We start from the raw sequence: 12,764 nt of genomic DNA, 5'->3' as shown, positions 1-12,764 counted from the left end.
TTTGATATAAAATAAATACTCACTTAATAGTGGTGTTACGAACTTGAATTGAGTAAAATAATTTTAACAACTGGACCTAAACTTTGAAATATGAAAAGATAGGGACTAAATTACAAATACTTATGGCATATTTTAACTAAAAAGAAAATGTAGAAAACCCATGTGAAGCCCCCCTTTGTTGGATATGCCTTTGAGCTTAGCTGTTTACCTTTCCAATAGGAAGTGCAAAATGAACCAACATACCATTTGTAAATAAAGTTGCCATCTTTTTCTAACTTTTTTTCCCTTCATTTTTATTAAAATTAATAAATAAATCTTGGTTTAGATAATGTGAGAAATTTAAGAAAAGAACAAAAGTTGTGTTATCGTCAAACAAAAAAAAAATGCAAAAAGAGAATATAAAAGGGGAATTTTAATTGAGTTATTATATTATTAATATTGTATCAATCTGGTCATTAAATCAGGTATTAAATGATAATTCAGATTTGACGTGGAACATCTTAAATAAGATTTTAAATACTTATGTACTTATCATATGAACAATATGAATATGACATGTTAAATTTAAGTTATTCGTGCAATAAGTACGTATGTGTTTTAAATATGCTCCATATCAAATCCATGATAGAATTCAACTCCTAAACTAACTTGTAAACTAATATAAGGACGTGATTGATACGATATTGATACTTTAAGGACTTAAGTATTAAAAAAAATTGATATGACTTGAAGATATCTCAAAAAATTAACCCTTTTTGAGCTTTGAAAAGAAGAAGAGGAATTTATGGTATCTGTGCTTATTGGCAAGAACATCATAAACAAAGGGAAAAAAAAGAAAAACTCCCTCGTAAAAAGACAATTGAAATGTTCAAAAAATCTAATTCTATGCTACGATTGTCGTATTCCCATACAAAATGTCCCCATATTATTATGTAACTGTGGGTCACGGGTCAATATTTTATGAAATCTTGTCACAAGAATTAAGGTTCAATTTAGACCAAGTCTTTATGATTTTATTAAATAATTATATTTAATTTTTGTTTTTTTAAGAAGTAATTGGATGCACGGTGTGTTTACTTGCGGTGGCGGTGAGATTGGATACTGTAGCGATATTATAGCATGAGACAAAAGGAAAGTTAAAGTCACCGCTCTGAAAGTAAACGCACATCCAAAGGGGCAAGCCTAACCACCAATGTTAGTGTTAAACGTCATCTCAAATATGACGTGTGAAGCATATTCAGAACAGATAGATTAAATTATAAATACGCGTATACATGTTACATATGGCGTAAATGAAAATAGGCTAACTAAAATTTTTAAAAATTTAGAAAGAATTAATTGAAATTTTTAAAAAAATTATATAGAATTTTCATTCTAAAATATTAGGAGACCAAGGTCCTCCTCAACTCCAATGAGGGTCTGCCCCTACTTTGGAACCGCATATTTGTAAAATCCATCAAGTACTTATATATTCACCGGCTTTATCTTAGTGGGGTCTTCGTTTTGTCCCTCTTTTTTACTCAATATTATCATATAACACCCTATCATCAACCCTTAATTTAATTTGGTCATTTTTAGATTTTATGTTAAATTCATTAAGTCCTATTATTTCTAAAATCTTATACGGCAAACATATTATCACGTATATAATGTTATGTAACTGGCTACTTCCACATATTACTTATAAAAAATCTAGCTAATAGAATTAACAATGACAATTTGAGTCAAGATTGAAATTTCAAAATTCGAAAAATATAACGACTAAAATTAATCCACTCAAATAGTACATGGACTAAATCCACAACTTACGTACAATACAGAGACTAAATCTTTTCTTACATATTGGTTTTCAATTTTCAAACTAGTTTTCAAAGGCATTTGTTTTCCCTATATGTAGGGCTTTTTTTGTTGTTGTTCATCAATTGTAAAGTTTCCATGGTTGGATATAGGGCTATAAAGTGCCTAAAACTCTATGATAATGCACTGTTTTTGTTATTTGATGCCATATATATGAAACGTTACGTACAAAAAATACATAATGTGCAAAAGCAAGAGAGTGGTGTAGCTTTAAGTAGGGCACAAGGGAAAACAAATAAAAATTTTCTAAAAGAGATGCACAATTACAAAATATCTTTGCTTCAAAGAGAAAGGGTACAGATAATAAATATATAAATTCAATGTTCATTTACTCCAAAACAAGAGACCAAAAAAAAAAAAAGTTCCAATAATAGGGGGTTAAAGAAGAAGAAAAGGCAAATGGAACGTTGGGTGATGGGACATTTGGATCTGGTTTCTTCTCATTTCTTAGTGGAATCTTCCCATTATATGGTTGCATTTGTTTCAGGTATTGAATGGACAATTATGATTGAGAATATGAGCAATGGGAATGGTAATTGGGGAGAAATTTATTTGCCTAATTGAGGTTGGGATTAGGGTAATTGTATCAATCACTACACTTTGAGAATTTGATGTTTATTTATCCGTGTTTTTAATTTTAAAGCGAAAATTTCAGGAATTTTGAGGTTTTAAGTCCGAGTCTTGTATAATTAGTTAGTTGTGGGTGCTTTGCTAGAGCTATAAATTAACTCCAAAGTTAAATCTAATTAGTTTGAACCTAAATTTGATCAAATTCTGTCAACTTAAATCCAGAAATGATTTTGAGCACAAAAAGATTCAAATAAAAATTACCAAAATACAAAATAATCCTAAATGATTTAAAGTCGAGATGACTCGTCCTAAAAACTTAATAAATAAGCTTGAATGTCTTAAACCCAAAATTACCCAAATCTGAAATAGTCCAAAAATACAAAACAACTTAAATCCACGATGACCTAAAATCAAAATAATCCAAACTTAATCGAATCTCGATTGACTTGATTCAAAACCAACCTAATCCGCTCAATCGTAACCCTACCCCGCAGCTGAGTATGGTCCTTACCATTAAACCAAACATAATAAGGACCTCGCCGGGGTGGTGTGTGGAACCACTATTGGAAAAAAGAAAAGCAAATTGGTTTGACTTTCAATCGTAGCTATCTAAGCAGATTGGCATACACTCATTATGGGCAGATACATGAATTGCAATGCGAGCAGTCAATGGAAAACATCAAAACATGTGCTTAAGCCCATAGATCATGGCATTGGTTACTATATGCTTTGTCAATTGCCATTGATCCTACCATGCAAAACATGACTAAGAATCTCTTCAACCTATTTCTTTTCTATTTTCAAAGTAAGATACAAATCAGTAATTTGTAGGGCAAGAAAGGGATATAAGATAATGAAAAATATAAAGCAATGGGACCTCAAAAAATAGATCCAATTCCGATATGGCTTTGATTATGATTGCTTCAATTGTGAGAGAGATAGCTTACCAGAAAGTTGCTTAAACTAAGCTTCTCTCATCGTGTTTTTGGATTGAAGCACAAGATTTTTTAATTTTTTTTATTGGTGATAATAGGCTCAAATAATCATATTCAAAGAAAAAGCCTAAATAGACCTTTCATTTGACCATACCTAACCTTCAAGTAGGGTTGTAAGTGAGGTTTAGGTAGTAGTTTTTTTAGGGTCAAATTTTACTATTAGTCCCCTTATTATGTATAAATTATGGGTTTAATCCCTATAATTGGATCTACTTCAGCTTCTATATTTTCCGAATTTTAAAATTATAGTCATGATCCAAATGGTTACAATTAAATTCCGCTATTAGTATTATACTATACGCAAAGTTGTAGATTTAGTTTATGTTCTCCAATTTGATCATTCTTTGTTCCTGTTCTTTCAGGATTTTTAAATTCCAATCTTGACACAAACAACAGACTCATTATAGTTTCTGCTCAGATATGCTCTTTTTAACACAATGCTTAAAACTATCCATAGCCCCTCCCCAACCCATAAATAGGAGGATAATGCACTTCAGCGCACTCGTACCCACGTCCTCCTACATTGACAATAATACCCGTAACAATTAAGTTAACACTCAGTCGACAAATATTTTTTGAAAGAAATTAAATCCTAAAAAAACACATAAAACATAATTTCTAGAAATAAATGAGGCCTAATGGGATCTTTAGTGGGCCTTAAGGAAACTTGGATTTTAGGACAGATGCCATTGAAATCAGCAGTATCACATGCTAGGGTAAGATGAATGTGGACCATTTTCAAGCCCTATCATTTGTATGGTACCATAGCTGAAATGATGAGTAATGGTAATAAAAAAAAAAAGTAGGTTCTTTGCTTTGAAGTAAAAATACCTAAATATATATATTATTGTTAATATTAGAGTTGAGTTTGGTTGTGTGGGATTTTTTTAATTTTTTAAATTATTTATGATAATTTAATTTGATTCGATTTAATTTTTTATTTTTTCGTTAAAGATTCTTTTATTTATTTTTAGCTTATCAATATAAACTATATTAATAGTCACTCAATTATCAATAAGTTTTTTTTAGTCACCAAATTATGAAAAGTTATAAAATGGTCACTCAACTAGTCAATTTTTTTCTTTTTTGGTTACCAATTGTCAATTTAGTCTTATATTTTAAAATTTTAGCTCTCAATCTTTATAATTACCTAAGTTTATCTTGCTTTTTTACATGAAATGTAATTCAATACACAATGTTAAAATTAGAAACAAAAACAAAAACAAAAATTTTATGTTTATAATTAAACTAGATAATCCCCAGATACATTTCTTTCCTTATACTTCAAATGGCTAAGAACTAGATATCTTTCAATGACGATTAACTCATTTTTTTGTTAACTTGATCTAGTTGCCATTGATTAAGCAAATCAATTTTTTTTTTGAAGTTGTTAGAGTTGAATTTGGGTTGAATTGATGAAGTGGGTATTTTTTTATTTTCAAGAAATTGAATTGGATATCTTTTAAATTTTGAGTTGTTGAATGATTCAAGCGTGAATCTTATGGAATCTTATCAAATTACACAATGTTAAATATCGAGAGTTAATTGTTTTAGAATCAAGACTAAATTAACACAATGTATAAATGTTGAGGGTAAAAGTTGTTACTATGCCAATTTTAAAAGTTGTCATCTTTCCATTAATCATTTAAGGTCGGTGATAAAAAAAAAACTTCTTGATAGTTGAGTGACTATCTAAAATAGTTTATCCTAACTCTTATATATATACTTTTTGAAAAATATTTTTTATATAAAATTTTAATTTTTTTTGTTAACAACATAAGTAAGCAGTAGTTAAATCACGTTCAAACTCTATTAATATAATTCTTCCTATCCTATTTTGAAACTTGATTTTGTAAAAAAGTTTATGTTGATTATTTTAAAACATTTACTTTTACATCATAATAAAATAAAGTATAAATCAAATAAAAATAAACTTTGATTCGATCTAATTCAATTCAATTCAAATAATCTTAAAATTTTTAACTTATTTTTCAAAAATTGTAAAAAAAATTACTGTTTAAATCAATTTTCAATTTCTGGACTATATTTTTCTTAGCCCTAATAGTTGCTTCTTGCAGATTCATGGTCCATGTTACTGCCCTCCTTGAAACCATATTCATAGGAAAGCGTAGCTTTCACATTTCACAGGTTCACCGTGAGTATACTTTATGGATTCCATGCTGCTTTTCAGGTAAAGATGATTTTGGACATGTGAACCCTTTTCTTTTTACCTTTTTTTACTTTTTTTTATATCTGTCAAACTCAACCCAACTAGTTTTGAAAAACCCATTTTGGGAAGAATAAATTTATCGGTTTGACTGATTCAATTAAAATTAAAAAAAATTGGTTTAATTGACTAATTTTATGTGTTAATCAATTAAATGGTAAGCATAAATCATTTAATTTAATTTTTTTAAGTGGATTAAAGTTCTGTATGATAAATAGTAAAAGTTGTCACTTCAGTTATTTAAAGTTGAAAAATTGAACCGATAAAAAAAACTCGAAATGGTCAAAATTAATTGCATCACACAAGTGCATTTAAATAAGTCAAATTCTCTATTAGCTCACCCTTAATCCCATCACCATATCCGCATTTAACAAGTCAAATTTTACTATTAGTCTTTATATTACGCGTAAATTACGAATTTAGTTCTTGTATTATAATTTGATCAATTTTAATCTTCGTGTATAATGAATTTAAAATTTCAGCCTTGACCCAAACAATGACAATTAAATTCAATAGGCCAAATTCTGTTATTAGTTTCATATTATATACGAAGTTGTGAATATAATATTTATTGTCTAATTTGATCATTTTTAGTCACGATACTTTTTGAATATTAATTAAATGATGACCTATTTTACGAGTATCATGTGAAAATAATCAACTAATATTACATTAAACTTACAATAACACCAAATAAGATTTTGAAAAATATTAGAATTTTAATTCAAGAAAAACTAATCAAAGATGTCGATCTGCAGCTACCACAAATTACAAACCATTCAAATATTACTTTGCAATTATAATTTACATTTAAGGAATTGGGTAACCTAAATTTATCAACTAAGACCCCGTCTTTATCGTATGGGAAAATGATCATGTAATAATACACTAATGTGGGAAGGTCAATAAGGAAAGTTAATCAAAATTTGGTCCTTTTTGATCAAATAAAAAAGAAAGATAAAGCAATATATCATACTACCACAAACTCACATATCATCAAAGATAATGTGGACCCAAATATAGTTTCATCTCTTTTTGACACATTCTGCAAATAGTTTTAGCATATGCCTAAGTCAACTTTTAATCCATTGCATCAAGTAACCAACCGGCTTTTAATCGATCGAACCAGTTTTCTGTGGGTTCGGACTTGGACTTTCTGGTTCATTTTTCTATATAATCCTTTCCATTATATAGCCTTGAGTCTCCACTGCCTTCCTCTTCAAGCTTTCTTCCCCAATAACCAAGGTTTATCCAAAGCGATGTTGGAGGGTAAAGCGATTGTAGGCGAAACCGATATGCTCCATACGATGCAGAAGGCTGCACTTCACTTAGCTGCAAAAGCTCTTGATATCTTCGAAGCCACTGAATCGACTGATATAGCCCAGTTTATAAAAAAGGTGAGGGCTCTAAGCTAGAATTTATTGTAACTCCATATGGGGTATCGAATATGTTGGAAACTATATACCGTATGCATCTTTGATTTGAGTTCTAAATGCAGGATTTCGACAGGGTGTACGGACCTGGGTGGCAATGCGTTGTAGGGACGGATTTTAGTTCGTTTGTAACGCACTGCCATGGTTGCTTCATACACTTTTGTGTTGGCAGTCTAGCGATCTTGCTCTTCAGGGGTGCAGTAAATCAAGCAAAAGAGGCAAACTTGTTCCCGACCTTCGAGGCTTTAGATGCTTAGACGGTCCAAACTTAAAATGTTTCTCTGTTTGCCTGTCGCCTAAAAGAAAGAAAACAACGTTGAATAATCGACTTCGAGTTCTGCAAATCCTCATGTTGTCTTTTGTGTAACCTTTTACAGCTGAAAACATGCCTTCATTCTTTGAAACAGAAGAGAACTGAGAAATTCAGTCTCAAAAGAACCCGAAACTAAATATCAATGAATAAAGATAAACATAGCTCAGCTCCATCAGGAAATAAAATGAATGGAGCCATAACACTGAACCGGTATAAACACTACCAACCCGTTTCAACTAGAGAATAAACATCCTTTGCGATACAGTACAACTTTTAAGGACCCTGTGAGGGCATGCCAGCATGTGTGTGTTTGAGTGAGAGATAGAGAGAGAGATTACCAAGCATTTCAGAGGGTAAGAACAGATGGTGGGGCATCCCTCCGTGGGCCAGCAATCGAACGATAAACATAGACTTTATCAGCTTGACTATCATCACTTCCATCCTCCTTCATTACCTCAACGTTCAACCTAGGCATCTCCCTTGCCAATAGCCTACAACCATTCATTGTCACATTGCAGGCCGACATCCAAAGTGACCTCATAGATTCGTACTTCTCCAAACCTGACAGCAGTGCAGCATTTCCGAACGGGCAGTCTCGTATCTCAAGTTTCCTTAGTTTTGAACAACCTCCCATAACACACTGCATCCCCCAGTCACTGCTGCCTGCAAATGCCACTGAGAGGGTCTCCAAGTTCTTAGCATACCTACCGATATACTCGAATGTCAGATCAGTTAAGCGACCTGAAACTGAAAGCCTCTGAAGTTTAGTGCACGTCTTAACCACAGCACCAAAAGCTTCATCCATAGGTTCATTTGTGATATAATCTGGTTGACCCGGGTTCATTATGCATAATCGGAAATGAGTAAAATCAGGGCAGTTCTGTACAATGGTTGCTACAGCAGCATTAGTCATTTGACGACAAAAATAGAGAACATAGTGGAGTCTCGGGCAACCAAAAGACACAGCCACAAACCCAGCTTCAGTGACTCCATGGATAATTTCCTCGTCAAACGGATCAGCAGGGAAAACTCGTAGTTCCTCAAGCAAGGGGCAGTTCAGTCCAACAGCCTCCAGTCCCTTGTCTTCTACCGTGTCCAAGACCTATAACAAAAGTATTAGGAAGTTAAGCTCGCCACAATTTATGGTTATTAAACAAGAATGCATGTTATCAATGTTTGCCCTTTGGATGAGCAGGAATTTCTTGCTCAAACAACCAACTGTTCTTGACTATGAAAATATTTAATTTGTCAAGTCATCATGACGTGAAGCAATCTAAGGATCATGAAAGAGTCATATGCAACACAGCATGGAGCCATTAGTGAACTACTTCCTAAAACAACGAGACAAAACGGAAAGAGTTGAAATAAAGGAGTCTTCTTACCCAGAGGCGTTTAAGTCGTGGACAATGAGCCAGAAGTTTAGCCAGTTCATCGCTTCTCAAAGCAGCATAGCTCAAGTTCAAGAACGTTAGATGCGTGCACACAGGATACAAGGCAGGGAGATATATTCCCTTGGCATCCCACAAACCGTATAGCGTATGCATATTCTGGCAATTACTTAACGCACTTTCAAGCTCTACATATTGGCGGAAAGTAAGTTCTTCCGAGAACGAGCCCGTACCGAGCTCAGCTAATTGAGGGGCATTAACAAGAAGTCTTTGTAACTGTTCCAACGATACGCTCCTATTCAACTTCAAAACCCTCATTGACTTGCACCTACCTACAAGCCTCTCAAGAGCATCGAAATTAATATCGCTACTCAAGTTGGCAAAGTTGAGCACTTCCAATGATGTGAAGCTTTCCGGGAAGCAGCTCAACCAACTACCCCCTTTATCATCAATGCCATTCTCCTGTATGTCAAGCTCAGTCAAGTTCCTGCAAATGAAATTATGAAATTAAAAACGTCCATAGCACGGAATCAAATTGATAATGCAGTCCAAGAACCACCTAAAATACCACCATATCTACAGGCAATTAGCTCTAAGAAACTAAGAAGGTACATACATTTCTTCTTCAATCATTCATAAAGCACATATAAAGATGTAAATTCTCCCAACTAATGAAAATAGGCATATCCGGAAATGATAACATCAAGGATATGCCCACAATAAATGCATAATAAAAGTGACAATGTCACATCAAATAAAAAGGAAGACAAAAAAGTGAAAGGAATTGGAAAAGTAAGAGCTGTTTCATACTTTCATTTCTAATTTCCACTAAAAGTCCATATTATTCGTCAAGTAAAGAGAAAAAAAAAAGAGAAAGAGAAAATCATGTCAATCATTTTCTAACCAATACCCAAAAATATGCCCATTATTTGCACTATCTTTCTAAACTAAGTAAACTACTTACAGAAAATAGAATCCAGCAATCTTCTACTTCATCTCTAGTAGAAACTAGTTTATAGATTTGGTTTCCTTACAATTTCAGCTTTATAATTGTAATGAAATAGACAATTTGAGCAGATTTTCAATGCAAATAAATTCATTTACAAGAAAAAAGATAAGACACATAGATTTAAATTTTATCATAATATTTTGAGAAGATTTTATCATAAAATTAAATTCCCAATAATGCAAAATTAGTGGAAAATGATATTTGTGTTGCTGGCAATGACATCAATGATAAGCCTTACATCAAAATGCCCCTTTGACAATTATAGGCCAAGCGTCATATTCCAATAAATAAATACAAACCAAAAAGGAACCCAAGGAAAAAAAAGAAAAGAAAATTAAAAAATTAATCTACTTTTTTTTTTCTTCCTTCACTTTCCATGGTATATCCCAAATAAACACAAGATTTTTTAAAAATGATAAATCAAAGAAAGTTTTTCAGCGATTTTTTGAATTTTCAAGTATAAGAAGTGACGAACTTACTTGCAGTGAGTGGCAATGGCGGCAAGTCCGTTAGTGCTAAAACCGTCACAGCTTAAAAGGGAAAGAGCTTTAAAGTTAGGGAAAGAAACGGCGAGAAACTCCAAGCTTTCATCGCTGATCGCCATTCGCTTAAGCCTAAGCTCTTCGAGGAACGGATACTTGGCCGCGAAAACGACCAGCCACGCGTGGATATCGGCTCCCCAATTTTCCGGCACCAAGTTGAAGTCAGAAAACCTAGGTTTCCCCTTCAACGTCACGCTCCTTATCTTCGGGAACCGCCGCGCGACGATCTCCGGCGAAACGGAGTAACAGTTTCCGATGAAGACGTGAGTCCTCGACCACCGTTCCGCGTTGTACCAGTCCTTGCAAACCAAAGAAACGGAGCTCCGGTCCCTGTGGGATTTCAAAAGGGAGAGAACTCGCTCCAGCACTTCGTCGGGAAATGACGATCGACGAGTTGACTCGTCCGAGTTCGGCGAGTCCTTCGACCTCTTCAGCTCCGATGGTTCCATTCTATGTTTCAGGTTTACAAACCGGGCATCCGAAAACCCGAACTGGAGATCCGAACTGAAAATGAATGGACTATAAAGAAGAAGGAAAGGGAGAGCACCTTGCGTATTATGGCAAAACGAGCAGAGGAAATATAAATAAATAAGTAAAAAAAAGAAGCTGTATATTTATTATTTTATTATTTTTATTAATAATTGCGTATTATTGTAATAATATTATTAAAGGGTAAAGAAATTAATAATATTATATTAATGTGTGATTATTCTAATAATATTATGGTCAAAAAAATTATAAAAAAAACAAAAAACAAGGTGCTGCAGATCAAATTATTAATTAACGTTGCTAAACATTGATTAAGGTGAAAAATTAATTAGTTTTTGATATACTAAATATATTTTTTAAAAATTTAACTTCATTTATAAATTACATTAAATTTAAATATTGTTATTAAATTCGCATTTTATAAAAACTAAAAAAGGAGTAATTGATTTAGATTTTCAAAGCTGTTATTTGCAAATAAAATATTTAAAATATTTTAATTGAATATTATCTAAAATTATGATGAGAAATAAATTAAATATTTGTAAATATTTGAATTTGTATTATTTGAACCCATATTTTTAATATTTAAATTTAATGCAGTGAGATAAATGTATTATGATTAACTCAAACAATATTAACTCGTTTAAAATGAATTTATTATTTCTATTAAATTTTAAATTTTCTTAATTTATATTTTTTATCTATTTGTTCACTCCACCTTAGCTGAAGTTGACGCGAACATGGCTTTGACAAGATCTTAGCCCACCAATCCTAACCTACGCCGAGGTGCATTATGCCAACACCCAATCATATCTTGCCGCGTAACCTAATCAAAATACGAGGCAGTGGTCGTACGGGTGCGTCGTGCGCATATGGAGTAGGTTAGCAAAATGTGAGGGTATCAGGGAAATTATGTGATGATTTGGTTAGATCACTTTTTGATGTTTCAACTTCACAACTTTTTTTGCATTCGGCTTCAATTTTTTTTTTTTGCTCCAAATTAGTTTGTGAGAATAATCGTTAAGTTCAATCTCTAATATAGGAATAATTGTCAAGCTTAGGATTAACTTTTATAATAATAATAAAAGTTTAAGTCCTAATATGGGAATAATTATTTAATTCAAGCCCCAATGTGGGATCAATTACAAAGTTCAAGGCCTAATTTAGACAAAAAAAAACTTAGGCCCCAATGCGTGATTGATTGTCAAGCTCAAGCCTCAAATAGTGATTTAATCCTTTCATTACCCATGTTCATCGAATGTGTAATGTTATATATGAACTTTAATTTTATATAATTTTAAATGTGAAAATTTCATTTTATTTCATTTTTAAAATTCACTAACACAATTATCAATATATAATTATTTTTATTCAATTGTATAAATAATTATGTTTATCTAATAAATATATAAATAAATAAAATTTTAAAATAGTCATTTTACGTTTACACATTATATACAATTGAATTAAAATCAAAGTTTGATATATATATTTTTTAAATGTTTATATTTAATTTTATCTTTGAATTTTATTTCCCAATTCTATCGAAAATCGTAATTGGTTTATAAAAACAAACAACTTTCACTTATAAAAGAAAATCTCCGGATAACTTTGATACCATTTGATTTAGCTATATGTTTTTCTAATTAAAAAAATTTAAATTTAGTACTAACAAGTAGTTAGATGTAATGGTAAATCACACTGCATTCCTAAAGAGATAAATCGAACCTTAGAGATAATATTATTAAAAAATAATCATAAATCTCGAACATGAATAATAAATAAAACTTTATATATTTCTTTTTCTCTTGAAAAAATCCAAATATATATATAAAGTTTATTATTATTATTATGAAGATGACATCTCATCTGAAGGACATTAATGATTTTCCAGGACCTGTCAAATTTTGTCTTGGGAGAACGTCGTCTGGTATACTAAAT

General features: G+C 31.8%; 2 protein-coding genes across 4 annotated transcripts; one reads left to right on the top strand and one right to left on the bottom strand.

The window, feature by feature from the left end:
- Nucleotides 1-6,408: 6,408 nt before the first annotated feature.
- On the bottom strand, nucleotides 6,409-10,984 carry LOC121222293 (protein TRANSPORT INHIBITOR RESPONSE 1). 3 transcript variants are annotated; one of them, XM_041102702.1, is made up of 4 exons: nucleotides 10,272-10,984; nucleotides 8,778-9,270; nucleotides 7,734-8,497; nucleotides 6,409-7,478 (listed from the first exon to the last, which is right to left on the bottom strand). In XM_041102702.1, exons 1-3 carry the CDS (start codon nucleotides 10,781-10,783, stop codon nucleotides 7,742-7,744), a joined length of 1,761 nt encoding a protein of 586 aa, XP_040958636.1. In that variant the 5' UTR covers nucleotides 10,784-10,984; the 3' UTR covers nucleotides 6,409-7,478; nucleotides 7,734-7,741. The 3 variants fall into 3 exon arrangements, with proteins under 3 accessions (XP_040958636.1, XP_040958635.1, XP_040958634.1); XM_041102701.1 differs by having other exon boundaries at nucleotides 6,409-7,378; XM_041102700.1 differs by having other exon boundaries at nucleotides 6,409-8,497.
- LOC107937737 (probable dynein light chain) lies at nucleotides 6,714-7,426 on the top strand. The gene is made up of 2 exons (XM_016870697.2): nucleotides 6,714-7,046; nucleotides 7,148-7,426. The coding sequence occupies exons 1-2, from the start codon at nucleotides 6,714-6,716 to the stop codon at nucleotides 7,337-7,339; spliced, it is 525 nt and encodes a 174-aa protein (XP_016726186.1). The 3' UTR covers nucleotides 7,340-7,426.
- Nucleotides 10,985-12,764: the final 1,780 nt, after the last annotated feature.

This window comes from Gossypium hirsutum, chromosome D10, assembly GCF_007990345.1.
Source record: "Gossypium hirsutum isolate 1008001.06 chromosome D10, Gossypium_hirsutum_v2.1, whole genome shotgun sequence".
NCBI classification, from domain to species: Eukaryota; Viridiplantae; Streptophyta; class Magnoliopsida; order Malvales; family Malvaceae; genus Gossypium; species Gossypium hirsutum.
The sequence above is the reverse complement of the archived record's forward strand: the minus strand, read 5'-3'. Positions and strand labels throughout refer to the sequence as shown.

Excerpts from the sequence above, each read along its gene's own strand:
- LOC121222293 (XM_041102700.1), bottom strand. The coding sequence starts at position 10,783 with ATGGAACCATCGGAGCTGAAGAGGTCGAAGGACTCGCCGAACTCGGAC. Across the intron at positions 9,271-10,271 it reads GCCATTGCCACTCACTGCAA|GAACTTGACTGAGCTTGACA; the intron begins GTAAGTTCGTCA and ends TTTCATTTGCAG. Across the intron at positions 8,498-8,777 it reads CACGACTTAAACGCCTCTGG|GTCTTGGACACGGTAGAAGA; the intron begins GTAAGAAGACTC and ends CTTTTGTTATAG.
- LOC107937737 (XM_016870697.2), top strand. The coding sequence starts at position 6,714 with ATGCCTAAGTCAACTTTTAATCCATTGCATCAAGTAACCAACCGGCTT. Across the intron at positions 7,047-7,147 it reads TAGCCCAGTTTATAAAAAAG|GATTTCGACAGGGTGTACGG; the intron begins GTGAGGGCTCTA and ends TTCTAAATGCAG.